Source organism: Xyrauchen texanus, chromosome 39, assembly GCF_025860055.1.
Source record: "Xyrauchen texanus isolate HMW12.3.18 chromosome 39, RBS_HiC_50CHRs, whole genome shotgun sequence".
Taxonomy (NCBI): domain Eukaryota; kingdom Metazoa; phylum Chordata; class Actinopteri; order Cypriniformes; family Catostomidae; genus Xyrauchen; species Xyrauchen texanus.
In genome coordinates, this window is record NC_068314.1 from 12,434,874 (window position 1) to 12,451,916 (window position 17,043).

A 17,043-nucleotide genomic window follows, 5' to 3' on the forward strand; every position below is an offset into this window, starting at 1 on the left:
CTCAAAATAATATTGAAATGTTCGGTACGACACGTGCTTGTGAATTTGTTCAGTTTTGAGTGGTGGTGGCGTAGTGGCTAATGCACAGGTCTGTTAATCAGCAAGGTTAATCAGCAAGGTCGATGGTTCGAACCCCACAGCCACCACCATTGTGTCCTTGAGCAAGGCACTTAACTCCAGGTTGCTCCGGGGGGATTGTTCCTGTAATAATTGCACTGTAAGTCGCTTTGGATAAAAGCGTCTGCCAAATGCATAAATGAAATGATTAAATGAAGTAATTTTCGTGCATTTTATTTCTCTCCGAATGGCTCTGTTTGTGTGTGCCCGTGAGTCTACGAGATGATATGAGGAAACGCCTCCCCGTGAGTAAATATACAATCACTATGCACTAAAGTTAGGGGGCGCTTAACCTTGCTTGCAATGCTGGTGTCAGATTTCACACTTTAACATAACATAGGAAGAGATAGCTGATCTAAGTGAAATTGCACTTTACATTATGAATGAAGGCTACTGTACTGTAGTACTGGTAAATTTAATTGAGATGGTTCATTTATGTGAGCTGTGAGCTGCCAGTGTTAATTTTTATATATATTTATTTTATATTATAAAATACACTAGGGATGTGGAATGTTTTTATTTTGCTTTTAAATAAAGTAAAGAAAGAGTATTTCAAAAACATCTCCTTAACTTCTTACTGTTCCTGTCGCCTAAGCATAGAATAACAAAAAGCACTGTAATGTGCCAAGCCACCAAAACCGTGGTTAAAAATCAGAGGTATATATTGAACCGTGGGCTAACTGTATTTTGCATCCCTAATATATATATATACAGGTGAAACTCGAAAAATTAGAATATCGTGCAAAAGTTAATTAATTTCAGTAATTCAACTTAAAAGGTGAAACTAATATATTATATAGACTCATTACAAGCAAAGTATATTTCAAGCCTTTATTTGATATAATTTTGATGATTATGGCTTACAGCTTATGAAAACCCCAAATTCAGAATCTCAGAAAATTAGAATATTGTGAAAAGGTTCAGTATTGTAGGCTCAAAGTGTCACACTCTAATCAGCTAATTAATCCAAAACACCTGCAAAGGGTTCCTGAGCCTTTAAATGGTCTCTCAGTCTGGTTCAGTTGAATTCACAATCATGGGGAAGACTGCTGACCTGACAGTTGTGCAGAAAACCATCATTGACACCCTCCACAAGGAGGGAAAGCCTCAAAAGTTAATTGCAAAAGAAGTTGGATGTTCTCAAAGTGCTGTATCAAAGCACATTAATAGAAAGTTAAGTTGAAGGGAAAAGTGTGGAAGAAAAAGGTGCACAAGCAGCAGGGATGACTGTAGCCTGGAGAGGATTGTCAGGAAAAGGCCATTCAAATGTGTGGGGAGCTTCACAAGGAGTGGACTGAGGCTGGAGTTACTGCATCAAGAGCCACCACACACAGACGGGTCCTGGACATGGGCTTCAAATGTCAAACGTCTTACCTGGGCTAAAGAAAAAAGAACTGGTCTGTTGCTCAGTGGTCCAAAGTCCTCTTTTCTGATGAGAGCAAATTTTGCATCTCATTTGGAAACCAAGGTCCCAGAGTCTGGAGGAAGAATGGAGAGGCACACAATCCAAGATGCTTGAAGTCCAGTGTGAAGTTTCCACAGTCTGTGTTGGTTTGGGGAGCCATGTCATCGGCTGGTGTTGGTCCACTATTCTTTATTAAGTCCAGAGTCAACGCAGCCGTCTACCGGGACATTTTAGAGCACTTCATGCTTCCTTCAGCAGACAAGCTTTATGGTGATGCTGACTTCATTTTCCAGCAGGACTTGGCACCTGCCCACACTGCCAAAAGTACCAAAACCTGGTTCAATGACCATGGTATTACTGTGCTTGATTGGCCAGCAAACTCGCCTGACCTGAACCCCATAGAGAATCTATGGGGCATTGCCAAGAGAAAGATGAGAGACATGAGACCAAACAATGCAGAAGAGCTGAAGGCCGCTATTGAAGCATCTTGGTCTTCCATAACACCTCAGCAGTGCCACAGGCTGATAGCATCCATGCCACGCCGCATTGAGGCAGTAATTAATGCAAAAGGGGCCCAAACACTGATTACATATGCATGATTATACTTTTCAGAGGGCCAACATTTCTGTATTTAAAATCCTTTTTTTTTATTGATTTCATGTAATATTCTAATTTTCTGAGATTCTGAATTTGGGGTTTTCATAAGCTGTAAGCCATAATCATCAAAATTATATCAAATAAAGGCTTGAAATATCTTACTTTGCTTTGAATGAGTCTATATAATATATTAGTTTCACCTTTAAGTTGAATTACTGAAATTAATGAATTTTTGTACGATATTCTAATTTTTCGAGTTTCACCTGTATATATAATTCTTGTTACACTCTAATCATTCAGGGCTTAAGCCTCAGATGATCTACTTTACTTGATGTTTATGTCTATGGTGCATATAGCAGACTCTGGATGGTTTTTAGGTGGTGGTCTGGAATGAATTTACATTTGATTCCAAATAGAGAACCAATGAAATGCGGACACATTTTTTTGCTTTCTGCAGCCAAACCAGAACAAGCTGTCCTTTGATGCCTGTAGACTCATTGCATCAGTGGCACTAGTGTGGGAACATTGACCTGGATGTGTTGAAGCACGCTGGTGTGATTTTAAACGTCTAGAGTCACAGGGAGAGCGGGAAATAGATATTTTCTTCAGAGTTCCACAGTGATTGCCCACTTTTTCCATGGCCTTTTAAGTGTATATTCTAAAAGCTTAAATGTTTTAAAATACAAAAGACAAAGGTACAAGACATTTTACTTCCAATTACATGTCTAAAATATATCAAAACACTCATATCATAAATTGTGCTTTTTTTTAGCTTAAATCAAGAAAAATAGATAGAAACGCTTAAATTTATGGTCAAGTGATCAGCAGTTTTTTTCCATACCATATTGTTAGGGTGTTAATTAACACATATTTTATGTAGGGCTGCTGTATGTTCAAACATTCTGACAGTAGAATTTCTTAACTTTTTTTATATATATAAAATATTTTATCAGTCTTATTTATTGAAATAAATTTTCCATTAAAGTAAATTAGAACAAATTTTTTTACATAGTATCATCCTTAAATCGTCGGGGTCCTGCTTTAGAGCTCTTGTTAAATTCTAACCATTGTTAAAAAAAACTATTTCCATAAAAGTGAATTATAGAGTATTCCTATAATATACAATATTTAATAGTCATAATTATAGTAACGTTTACCATAAATATAATAGTTTTGCCAAAACAATAGTTCCCCTTCTGTCACTCACTCGATGTTGTGTTGATGCAGTGACACTAGGGGTTGCCCTTGAGAGCCCCAAAAACCTCTATTCTTTGAAATAAGGCCAATGGGAATTGGCAAGTGGAATTTTCATGCCACTCCCCCGGACATATTGGTATAAAAGCAGCTAGCTTGCAAACACTCATTCAGAATTTTTCTTCGGAGCTGAGCGGTTGTGTTTCAGCGAGCTGTATTCCTCTGGCGATCCATTCACCTCTACAAAAGCTGTTGGATTTATGGCGCATTACAGCGGCTTCTCCTCCTCTTGCACTGGATGAGTGCAGAGAACGCCCCTGGGCGATTCAGTAGCCTAAAAGAGTATATTCTTCCTCTAAAAAGTATATTTCCCTTCTTAAAGAGTGACACTCATGGAGTGCATCTTTTTAAAAATGCCTTTCGTTGTTTTGGCAAAATATTATATTTATGGTAAACGGTACTATAATTATGACTATTAAATATCTTGCCCAAGAAAGGCGGTGGTTTGTGGCCAATGTTGGACCTGCGAGTTCTGAACCGGGCCACAAAAACGCATTTTGGCGAGCATCCGGCATCAAGATTGGTTCGCGGCGGTAGACCTGAAGGACTTGTACTTCCACGTTTTGGTTCTACCTAAACACAGACCCTTCCTGTGGTTTACTTTCGAGGGGCGGGCGTACCAGTTCAAGGTCCTCCCTTTCGTTCTGTCCCTGTCACCTCACACCTTCACGAAGGTCGCAGATGCAGCCCTTGCCCCATTAATGGACGTGGGCATTTGCATCTTCAACTATCTCGACAACTGGCTGATTCTAGCTCACTCGTGGGTCTTGTGTGTGCACAGGGGCCTGGTGCTCAGGCAACTCAGCCAGTTGGGGCCTAGGGTCAACTGGAAAAAGAGCAAGCTCTCCCCGGTTCAGAGCATCTCTTTTTTCGGTTAGACCTGTCTCAATGATGGCGCACCTCACGAGCGAGCACATGCAGTCGGTGCTGTACTGTCTGAGAGCATTCTGCCGGAAAACGTCAGTCCCACTGAAAATATTTCAGAGGCTCCTGGGGCATATGGCATCCTCAGCGACGGTCACACCACTTGGGTTAATGCATATAAGACCGCTTCAGCACTGGCTTCAGACTTGAGTCCCGAAATGGGCATGTGCTTGTCACTCTGGTCTGCCGGCATCTATTCAGCCCTTGGACGAACCTGGCATTTCTACGGGCAGGGGTTACCCTAGAGCAGGTCTCCTGCTCCTCCTTGAGGTGGTTACGATGGATGCCTCCAAGCATGGCTGTGGCGCTGTGTGCATCAACTACCTCAAGTTGCTGACAGTATTGCTCACCCTGCATAGGCTTTTGCCATTGATCCAGGGCAAGCACGTGTTGGTCCGGATGGACAACACTTCGACCATTGCATACATCGACCACCAAGGCACCGTGTGCTCTCGACGAATGTTGCAACTCGCACTCTAGCTCCTCCACTGGAGTGGCTCAAATTGTTGCAAGCCACTCGCGGGCAACTTCAAAAACACAGCTGATGCTCTGTCGAAGCAGGTTATGCTCAGGGTAGAGTGGAAACTCCTTGGAGACCCCCATGTGGTTCAGCTGTTTTGTAGTCGATTCGATCAAGCGCAAGTGGACCTGTTCACTTCCCGGGCATCCTCCCACTGCCCACTCTGGTATTCCCTGACCGAGTCTCCCCTCGGCACAGATGCGCTGGCACACTGCTGGCCCCTGGGGCTACGCTAGTATACATTCCCCCAGTGAGCATACTTGCGCAGACATTGTGCAAGGTCAGGGAGTACAAGGAGCAGGTCGTCCTAGTAGCACATTACTGGCCCATCCAGACTTGGTTTTCGGACTTCTCTGGAACCTCCATGTCTAGCGCTTGGATGGGACACAGAAGACCTAAGTGGCCTACCACCTGCAGTGGTAGACACAATCACTCAGGCCAGGGCTCCCTCTACGAGGCACCTGTATGCCCTGAAGTGACGTCTGTCCGCCAAGTGCTGTTCTTCCCAACACGAAGACTCTCTAACCCTTTGTGAGAACTGGTTACAAGACCGGTTGAGCCGGTCTCGTAGTGTGTTGTCAGGAATGAGAAGGTAAGTTCCGGGACAGCCAGCCGGGTGTACCACTTGTGCACAGCACCTTTCTCCTTTTGGGGAGAAAAAAAATTAGAAGAGGTCACGGCTGGGTCAGCTAGTCCCTAATTTTGGGCAGTTTACTGGTCCCCGAGGTGCAGGGGACCTGTAAGGGCATCGGGGGAGGTTACTTCATGGCCGGGTGCGCTGGCTGTGAGGCACAAAGAGGTCTGCCCATTTTGTACCGCCAGTCCACGTAACACAGTTCAGTTATTCGTGGCGTTTTGTATAGGGAACCCTAGATGATGTAGTGACACATCAACACAACGTCGAGTGAGTGACAGAAGGGGAATGTCCCGGTTACTTTTGTAACCTCCGTTCCTTGATGGAGGGAACGAGATGTTGTGTCCCTCCTGCCACAACACTGAACTACCTGCTGAAATGGCCAGGACCTTGTCTCGGCTCCTCAGCACAAAACCTGAATGAGTGGTTGCAGGCCAGCTCCTTTTATACCCGTATGTCCGGGGAGTGGCATGTAAATTCCACTCGCCAAATCCCATTGGCCTTTTCTCAAAGATCAAAGGTGTTTGGAGCTCCCAAGGGCGACCCCTTGTGTCACTACATCCACACCTCCATCAGGGAACGGAGGTTACGTGAAGTTTCTTCAATTAGTATTACTTACTGCGATGTAATAAGAATGGTGATGTGTGGATTGAAAAGCCTGTAATTACCATTATGAATGACACAATGTTTTCCTGATTACATCATCACTGCTGTGTTGAATCTCGGGCTGTTTAATCTGGTTTCATGGGTTTTCAGAATTATGGACTTTGCAGTCACGTGCAAATGTCCACATCAAGCATGCCATTTGGGACGGCCTAAGTGCCCGGCTTCGGGCTAAATGTTTTTATTTCTGTAATTCACATACTTCAAGATGCATTGAAGTATGTAAGAATTATGGTTTATTTAAAATGCAAATGTGAAACATACATTAAAACTGTTGTGTCAGACGTGAACTGGGAGGAGAATTTATGCATGTGTCAGGTGCCTTGAAATAAAATTCTTCTGCATATACCTTATTCACGCTAGCGCTATCTATGATTTTTAATGGGAATGACAATTAGGCTATGAGGGATAGACTTACCATCTCGTCAATGGCACGAATGGTATAAAGCTATATAAAGCTCCTTGATCACATCTGATTTTCTTTGTATACTGAACGTTCTTGGACAGATATTTTATCAATGTTTTGTCCGTGGAACGGTCCAAAAAAATGTAAACTCCAGTACATCCAATAGAAGCGATTAATCATATTGGCAATGCCCAGTTAAAAAGTGATTTGCACTTTTAACTGAAAGGAGTGACTTTCATTCCTACAGCCATCATACTGAGCATCACAATTTCTTCTATACATTTTTCTATGAGTGGGTCTGTATCCTTATTATACTGTCTCTGAACAGTCATGGTTTTTTTTGGCAAGTTACATATTAAACAAAAATATTGTATTGATAAACATTCACTCATTATTTGTTTTCATGCCTTTTCTTTTCTTTTTTTAGCTCCGAAAACCTGCAGCCCTAAGCAATTTGTTTGCAAGGACCAGGTGACGTGTATCTCAAAAGGTTGGAGGTGTGACGGTGAGAAGGACTGTCCAGATGGCTCAGATGAGGCCTCAGATGTCTGTATGTATTGCTATTCTCTACAATCAGCTAAGAATTATAAAGCCTTTGTCCAGGGTTATCTTCAGATATTGTACTGTATTCCTAAAGCAAAACTTAAAGAGAAACAATTATAAAACCAGTATCACAGTCTTAATGTAGATCTTTTCCATACAATAGCAGTTCATAGTGACCAAGTCTATCAAGTTTAAAAAAGCTTTATGGTGCTTGACAGATGTAGTCACTATGAATTGTCATTGAGCTTTGTAAATATATATATATATATTATTTAAAATTTCTGTTCCTCAAAAAAAAAACACAAAAAAAAACAGAAAATGGGTTTGGTATTTTAGGTGAATTATTTCTTTAATGTCAGCCCAGACTGCTGCAGTTTTTTCATTTTAATACAAATGTTTTGACAGTCTTCAAATATGCACAGTTAATTGTTGCAGTCTGCATATTAAATGTCTCAAATATTTTCAGATATGGCATTAAACAGTACTCTTTTACAAAATTATAGAAAATTTGGTTCAGAAAATTATCATGATGTGACATGATGATTTTTAATTAAATCTGATTACTGAGCATCAAATCATTGATTGTGTTTCTGATAGGACGTATCGCTTTGTTTTATTTTTATTTATTTTTTTGCACAAGTGGTCAGTCTGACTTGACCTGTACCTTATGTTCTTTTGCTCTACTTGTTTAGTTTGATCAGTTTCAAGGACATTGAGTTTATGTGGCCTTTCTTATATCTGTTTATGGTGCGCTAGCAAGAGAACACAGCAAGTACTAGATCGGGTTCATTTTCCTGAAGTGATAGTTGAGCTTGTTTTGCTTTGATGCACATAAACAGCACTCCAAATTTATGTTAGATAAAAGCAACAACATGTTATCATGGAATTAAGGAACAACACATTTCAATATCTTATTTAGCCTGCCGAGTACTAAAGAAAGTCATACTTTTATCCAGAAATATTCCACACACACACAGACACACACAAACACAAAACAAAAACACAAACACACATTATGAAAAACAAAGACAATGCTTCAAAACATGGTTTGGAAAAGTTGGTTTGTTGGTCAATGTCACCCATACTTACCTGAGCCTGGGTTAGTCTGACTTAGTTTTATAGAGTCACAATAACTATATATATATATATTCTGTACACACATGACACATAAATCATATAATAGAGCACAACAGTGCCCACCTACTTTTTCTTGGTCCCAGAAGTACTTTTTCCATTAATTTTTCCATTGGGATTTCATAAAGTACTTCATAAAAAGTTGAACTAAACCAACCAGCTCCAGTGTGAATCATAACATCGATATGAAGCATAGATGTATTTGAAAATCAAGTATACGTAGTATAGAATAATAACACTTAAAGTATAAAGAAATAAATTGAGATATACAAGTACTTTTCAGAGTGTAGGACTAGGGAGACCGACTCATTAAATTGGACAGTCGCTGCTTGGCTTTTTTGCTGCGATTCTTTGATTAGTAGATTTTAGGATCAAAGGCAGTGAAAATGCTCACCACAAATTCTGCTATTAAGCATAATGTTTTAAAGAAATAAGTTGAACTAATATGGACTGATGGTTTTAGCAGAAGTATACCAGTTATCAGATATGTTAATTTTATTAATGGTAAATGGTCTGCACCTATATAGCACTTTTTTAACCTTATCGGTATTCATATGCTTTACACTGCATCTTATTCACCCATTCACACACACATTCACACACAAATGACAGCACAGCTGCCATGCAAGGCGCTAGCCTGCCATTGGGAGCAACTTGGGGTTCAGTGTCTTGCCCAAGGACACTTCGGCATGTGGACTCGTGTGGGCCGGGAATCGAACACCAACCCTGTGATTAGTGGACAACCCGCTCAGCCTGAGCCACAGCCACCCCTGTCAATAATCAATTTTCCAATGGAAAAAATATGTAAATAAAATATTTTTACTTCCAGAACCAGACTGTTGCATTCTATTCTAAATTCTAATTGGCTTCCCGCTTCGCAACTTCCAGGAGTCAGGGTGCAAAGGGTTTTATCAGTCTACAGGGTTTTGTATAAAATGTATCATGTTGCAGCTTCTGAGAAATTATTTTTTTCAAAGTAAACGGAATTTTTTTTTTCCAAAGTTTGCGAGGTGCACAGCATTGATAGGGTGCAAACATGGTACAACCGAAACTCAGACTATCATTTCAGTAGATGGTACAAATTCCAGTGAATTGTGATTTTTCTCTAAACCAATTTCAGTACCACAACAACAACTACATCAAATTTGTTAATTAAGTAAACATTGTTTCAAGTTTTCAAGTTATTACTGAAGTTAAGTAAAGCTAGTTATCCAGCCAAGAGCAATGAGTGGTTTTCTCATTTTCTTATTATTGTAACAGTTAGTTATGGTCCTCGAATCTGGTTGGATGTGAGGTGTTCCAAGAAAATGAATATCTCAAATTCTTGTGGCATTCAAAACAAAAGTTTTAAGAGTAGGGCAGAGAGCTGAGGGTCAGGATTTAGATTTTCCTGTGACATTATATATTTACACCAGTAGGTGGCAACAATGAACTTCTTTTATGTTATGAGTGAGTCATTATTGAGGGAGATTCTATGTCAGAATCTGAATGAATGAAAGTCAGAACACATTCTTTCTCACTCCATGATTGCTCAGATTAGGATCCTATCACAATGCATCCGAGAAATAGAATGAATCTAACAGCTTCAGCAATACTGACAATCACTGACTGCTGAGCTTTGCCACCAGAGACGTTGCAACAAATGAAGAACACATACTGTATCTGCATAGCCCCAAGCGTTTTCAGAGCTCTAAGCACATAACTGCGCATAAGGAACATGAAACACACAGGATTTATTGATTTTGATGGAAATTTGGAACACAGTGTCAACAAATATTTTCTACTAATTTCTACATTGTTGTCTTTAAAATATTCATGTGGCATTATTTGAATGAGTTACCACTTTGCATGCTATTCTATTATTATTATTAAATACATTTCAGATTTACCCATCCCTAAATGTTAAGTTGGCAAGAAAACAAAACTGTGGTTGAATCTCAAGACACCCCTTGCTGTCTAAGTTTGTGTTTTTTGGCCTGAATATGCTACAGTGTGTACCTCCAGTGTTTGCTTGGTAAAACTTTAACACATTGTACACTCAGCTACAAATTGAAAAGAGATGTTTCCTTGCATTAGATGCGATCTACATTCATTTGCATTTGTGAAAGTGAAGATCAGTTCAACATCTGCCTCTAATATCAGGTTTAGGGGGAAAGTTTTAATCTCATAGTGTTTGTATTATTCTTGTATTCATACTGACACAAACGGCTAATGTAATTGTGCTAAGCAAATAGTGTGCTGTCAGGTTATCATGTGGTGGGGGGAGGGGGGTCACAGTGTTTTGTTTTAAGTCGCTACTTCAAATCTGGATCTGGAAAACAATGGCGCAGTTCACAAGGCAGCATTAGGGTTTAAGGAATGTTTGTGCGCCTTCGTCACAACCTATTACATGCTTGGAAATAATTAATCTTTCTTTAAAGAGCTGGCGTGGCTTACAGAAGTTTTGGTTAAGAGCAGAGTGGAAGTGGTGGCTGTACGCACAGGCTGAATCGCTCCATATGAGGAGGAGAGAGCAGAAATAGAGGCTGAGCTGCCTGTCTGGAAGTCATTAAATTGTAAAGGAATGGAGGAAAACGGCTGTTATTTCATGACCTGTTTTTCTCGGCTCATAGTCTCGTAGTCTCTCTCTCTCTCTCTCTCTCTCTCTCTCTCTCTCTCTCTCTCTCTCTCTCTCTCTCTCTCTCTCTCTCTCCACAAATAGACAGCTGACACATTAGACATCAGCTTTCTCTACTGTGGCTGTGATGTGGGATATTGGCTCATTTACAGTCTTTGCATAAAATTAGACCTTTTTAATACTTTTGAGATCTGACGTTCATTCTTGATGTGACATACTTAAGTAAACTGTCTCTTTTTATTAAGTGTTAAAGTGAGTCCCTGTGTACTGCCATTGTTTTGAATTTAGCCAGCAAGACTGAATTAAGTTATTATTAAATTATCTCCTTTTGTGTTCCCCAGAAGAAAGACAGTAATATGCAGTGGTAGAGATGGGCAAGATTCATGGGAGAGGGGGTGCAATAAATTGATTGAAAATCATTGAAAAATTACAGGCATTTATAATGTTACAATTGACGATTTATTTTAAAGTAAATGCTAAAATGTTCAAATAAAGTTAATTCAAACTTTCTGTTCATCCAAGAATCCTCTAAATGCAGCAATGCAAGAGTTCGGCATATAGTGTTCATTAAATCTGCTAGTTTAGGACCTCTGAAGGGTCTGTTTCTCAAATTAGAGACTTGTTGTTGTATATCTGGGTTGTCCACTTCTCTCTCTGTCCCGGTTAGATCAAGTTTGTTTTATTCTTTAAGAACAGAAGTGCATAGAATAGCCTTCATCTCTCAAAAGAACAATAGATTGATGTATTGAGGAAAAATATTTATCTTTTTGGTTATTTTTTAAACTGAAATTTGACTTGCAAGTATAAAGTAACAAATAAAATTGCACTCTATTGCAATTTCTACACTTCATTAAGTAGCACAACCATTTTAACCATTCTAACAAAAAATAAATATTGCTTTAGAACTAAGTTACCACATTAAATTATGTTAAGGATAACAGTATGTGACACATTATTTTCTTAGTAGACTGGAGTAATGACAGGAAAATGGAAATGGGGCTTTGTCATCATGGGTAAACATTTAATTTTATTATAAATAAAGCATTAAACATATTTTTCAAACAGTAATAATAAATTTCAACATTTCTAAGGTTTTTGCTCATATTTTTGATCAATGTTATGATTCCAATTAACCTTAGGTGAAGAGAAACATCATTTAAAAAATGTCTTAGGGTTCTAGCGAAGGTGGCCAGATGTCGTGTTTTTCCCAGGACAGTCCTGTATTTAAGCACTTTTTCTAGTGTCCCGACTTATTCAGAAAAAAATTGTGTTTCGTCCCATATTTCCCCTCTCCTAAAATATCTCTGAATGATTGGAGTACTAGACTCCCGGTCGTTTCGGTCACTATGGGCAGACGGTTCCTCCCCGCTCAGTGCGTCGGCTTCCAGGGGCACTCCCTTGCTGTTCCTTGCTGTGGGAATTCCAGAGCTAATACATGCAAACAAGCCCCGAAGGGGCCTCGGGGTATGCAGGGGATGCGTACATTTATCAGACCCAAAACCCATCCGGGACATGCCTTGCATCTGCCCCGGCCACTTTGGTGACTCTAGATAAACTCGGGCCGATCACATGCCCTCCGCGGTGGCGGAAACTCATTCTAATATCTGCCATCAACTTTCTAAGGTACTTTAGGTGCCTACCATGGTGAATCTGGGTAATGGGGAATCAGGGTTTGATTTCGGAGAGGGAGACTGAGAAATGGCTACCACATAAAAGGAAGGCAGCAGGTGCGCAAATTACCCACTCCTGACTCAGGGAGGTACTTACGAAAAATAGAAATACAGGTCTCTTTCGAGGCCCTGTAATTGGAACGAGCATATCCTAAACCCATGGGTGAGGACCCATTGGAGGGCACGTCTGGTGTCAGCAGCTGCGGTAATTCCAATAGCATATATTATAAGTTTCTGCAGTTAAAAATCACCTATTTGGATCTCAGGATTAAGCTGGTGGTCCGCCATGAGGCGAGTCACCGTCTGTCCCGGACCCTGCCTCCCGGCACCCCTCAGATGCCTTTAGCTAGGTGTCTGGTCCCAGGGCCTAGACCGTTTACTTTGAAAAATTCAGAGTGTTCAAAGCAGGCTGCTTAACGCCTGAATACCACAGCTAGGAATAAAGGAATAGGACTCCAGTTTTATTTTGTGGGTTTTCGGAACAAGGGTCATGATTAAAAGGGATGGCATGGGGCATTCATATTGCGCCGCTAGAAGTGAAGTTCTCAGTGCAAAATAAATGGGCGAAAGAGAAAGTCGGATGTTCAAAGATGATCAGATACCATCGTTGTACCGCTAAACGATGCCGACCCGCAATCTGGTGGCGTTATTCCCATGACCCGATGGGCAGCGTGCGGGAAACCACGAGTCTTTGGGTTCCGGGGGGAGTATGGTTGCAAAGCTGAAACATAAAGGAATGACGGAAGGGCACCACCTGAGGCTTAATTTGACTCAACACGGGAAACCTCACCCGGCCTGGACATGGAAAGGATTGACCGATTGATAGCTCTTTCTTGATTCTATGGGTGGTGGTGGTGAATGGCCATTCTTAGTTGGTGGAGCGATTGTTTTGGTTAATTCCAATAATGAATTAGACTCCGGCATGCTAAATAGATATGCGGCCCTGTGCGGTTTGTGTCCAACTCCTTAGATGGACAAATGGCATTCAGCCACGCAAGATGGAGCAATAACAGGTCTGTGATGCCCTTAGATGTCCAGGGCTGCACGCATGCCACAATGGGTAGATCAGTGTGCATCTACCCTGCACCCGTCCTTACTACCGATTGAGTGGTTTAGCGAGGTCCTTGGATCGCCCCGCCAGGGCTCCTTGCGGGCCTTGGTGGAGCGCCAAGAAAACGATCAAACGTGACCATCTAGAGGAAGTCAAACTCATAACAAGGTTTCCGTAGGTGAAGCTGCAGAAGGACCATTAACGAAGGTTCCGGTGGCGAGAGGCCCAGGGTGGCTGAAATGGGCTGAGGCTGAGGCCGAGGTGGAGGTGATGGCATCCAAACTCGTAACAAGGTTTCCGTAGGTGAAGCTGTGGAAGGACCATTAACGAAGGCTCTGGTGGCAAGAGGCCCAGGGTGGCTGAAATAGGCTGAGGCTGAGGCCGAGGTGGGGTGGTGGCCTCAGCCTCAGCCTGGATGAGGCGAACTGTGGTTCTTCCTCTTTTACGCAAGGTCACCCGTACTCTTCGTCTCCTCCACATGCGGAGGCCGTAGGTTCAAATGTACTCTCAGTGCCAGACTAGAGTCAAACTCAACAGTCTTTCCCTTCTGATTCCACCAAGCCCATTTTCTTGGCTGTGGTTTTGCTAGATAGTAGGTAGGGACAGTGGGAATCTCGTTCATCCGTTCATGCATGTCACTAAATAGAAGAAAAGGCATTATGCTACCGGAAGATAGTCATAGTTACTCCTGCCATTTACTCGCACGTCATTGAATTTCTTCACTTTGACATTCAGAACACAGGGCAGAAATCAATCGATCGCCTATGTGGCTTTCTCAGTCACGTGAGTACTCTAATCAAAGGTAGCAAAGGTAGCATAGGCTTGTAAAATCAATAAAATCACTGTGTTATTTGAAGTGCATGATTGGGCTAAACTATCCAATCACAATCCCCTATCAGTTGATATCCAGTTAGTGAACTGATTGAAGAGTCAATTTGTAAGAACACACAAATGAAATTACGGTTAGAAAAATGTCGAGGAAGCGTGCATGTACGTTTAATTAGGATCTTCAAAAAGAGATTACATTTCTAAAAAAGGAGTCACAGACAGAGAGCCTAGTAAAGTGAGGTGTGAGATTTGTGGAGTTCACTTTTCCATCGCCCATGGAGACCGCACCGCACACCACATACATTCTGTCATCATTTTACTCACCCTCACATACTACAAAAGTGTTTACCAGACTTTCAGAAATATGAGAATATCAGAAATAATTTATTTATTATTAAATTATGTTAACAAATGTTGGAATATTTTAGGTTTTTGGGATTTTTTTGGTTGTTTGCTCATCTGCAATACACCTGTAAAACATTTCCTCTCCGATATCAATAAGACGTTCAGCAGATGTCTTTGAGATGTGTTTGATTTAGAATGTTTATAATTCTGACCTTTTTAAGAAGTTTAGAAAATGTTAATTAGAATGCAATGCTTTCCAGATGAAATGCCCTTGAACAGACATCTCTGAGACATACGTTATGCTAAATTGGAAAAATGGCAACAATCTCCCCAAACCCAGTTAATTGAAATTTTAAGTAGAATATTTTATCCAATATATTAACATATACATTTTGTTATGGTGATACGAAAATGCACAGTAGGATTAATGACTCATGACTCTTGAACTCTGTGGTCTTGCCGACTGTCATGCCAGAAGTGTGAGATAAGTTTACGCTTAAATAGTAAAAGTTCCTGGAAACATTATTTAGTCATATGTGGTACCATTTAAAAACGTATTCTAAACTTTTCATAGAATGCCATAATGTTTGCATTTCTATTACATAAAATAACAAAATACAGCCTGAAATCCTTCACATCGCAACAGAGCTACACTTGAGGTTATGTAGAAGTATGAATATATCGGTTTTCTTCATAGTACTTAAATAGACAAGTCATATATCAAATTAAATGCTCTTGTTCTCAGGAATGTCATTACAGTTTTTCATTGCCCTAATTCCACAGTTCAAATTGTTATTAAAATAATTTTGAAGTTACATTTTATCTCTTTAAGACAACCAAGACAAACATCTCATGTCTGCTCTGATCACTGCTTCTGTTGCCAAAATCTCCATATAAGCTCTTACCTTAGGATTTTTTCTTTAAAATTAGCCATTTTATTTTTTCCTGGTTGCTGTCATCTAGTGGAATAAAATAAGATGTTTTGCATGGAAATAGAGCAAACAGAACCTGAATTACAAAATTAGGGGGGGAAATAAACAAAAATGCATATTGCATTATGAATATGTACAAATATACAGTATTAATTATGAATAATTGGAATCAGTTTTCTTTCTTTCTGTAAAATGAGACCATTTTTTGCAGTTAGTCCACTGTATGTGAGTAAGGTGAGCTTTTAAAGTTGGGTGTGCAAAATTACAGGAAGCAGCCAAAAAATGCAGCAGTTTTATACTGTAACCTAAACAGACATCTGAAATTCAGAACTATTATATCTGCGTAAACGTGCGCTGTGCTTGTATACCTTTATGCAGATGCCACATGAAAGAGCCTTATTTATTTACTGCTGAATTTCACTGTGTCTTTTGTGAAAGTGGACGCTCACAGTGAAGTCTGTCGTTGTACCTACCGCAGCTGCTGTTGACCATCGCAACACAACACAGCTTTGTACCAGCAGTCCTGAGCTTGAGATGAGAAGAGCAAAGAGACGTGCCCCCACAAACACAAATCAATTATCCTCCTATTATTATCCAGTGTCAGAAGTGTAGATCATGCAGTTTGTTGTTAGGTCCAGAAATATATTTTAGAAAAGAAATATGTATCTAAAATGAGGTGTGTCTCATTGTGTTATACTAGTACAGCAATGTGGATTAAGAAGGAATTTTTCAGTTGCTGTAGAGTTCAGCATTAATTCCCTCACTTACTCCTGCTGCACACTTTTTTCTGTCAGTTTAAGATCAGTAGAAAGGAGGGCTGGGTAATATTTCAAATATTTTTCAATATAGAAAATGTTATTTTGTTGGATATTAAAATGAACCAACATTGTGAATATTGTGATCATTTTAATGCTAGTTCATTTTGCCAGTTATAGGGATAGTTCACCCAAACATTTAAGTCCTCTCATCATTTACTCACCCTCATGATATCCCAGGTGTGTATGACTTTCTTACTTCAGAGAACATATTTGAAGAAAAATAGAAAAATATCTTATCTCAGTAGGTCCTTATAATGCAATTGAATGGTGATCAAACTTCTGAAGTGCCAAAAATAAAAGACAATCAGCATAAATGTCATCCATTCGACTCAACCGGTTACATGAATGTCTTTTTAAAGTGACACAATCACTTTTGGTGCAAAAAAGAACAATATTTAAGTACTTTTTAAATGTAAACCATCGCTTCTGGTAAGCAGCGGTATGCGCGTGTGATGTAATTGCGTTGGCATTTGAGACACGCGAGAACTGACGCATCTGCAACAAACCCCGGAAGAGCAGCTGAGTTGGAGGAACCTGTACAGAAGCTTTGTTGCTTTTGGTTTAGCTCTGTATTTGTGTCTGAAT

The 17,043-nt window shown here is 40.2% G+C and overlaps 1 protein-coding gene across 3 annotated transcripts in view; it reads left to right on the forward strand.

Moving 5' to 3' along the window:
* Positions 1-17,043, forward strand: part of lrp1aa (low density lipoprotein receptor-related protein 1Aa) — a 296,995-nt gene that overhangs the window by 25,295 nt on the left and 254,657 nt on the right. For all 3 annotated transcript variants that reach the window (XM_052110997.1, XM_052110998.1, XM_052110999.1), the window contains exon 2: positions 6,948-7,070. In XM_052110997.1, coding sequence (XP_051966957.1) covers positions 6,948-7,070 — 123 coding nt within the window. The remainder of the gene's footprint in view (positions 1-6,947; positions 7,071-17,043) is intronic.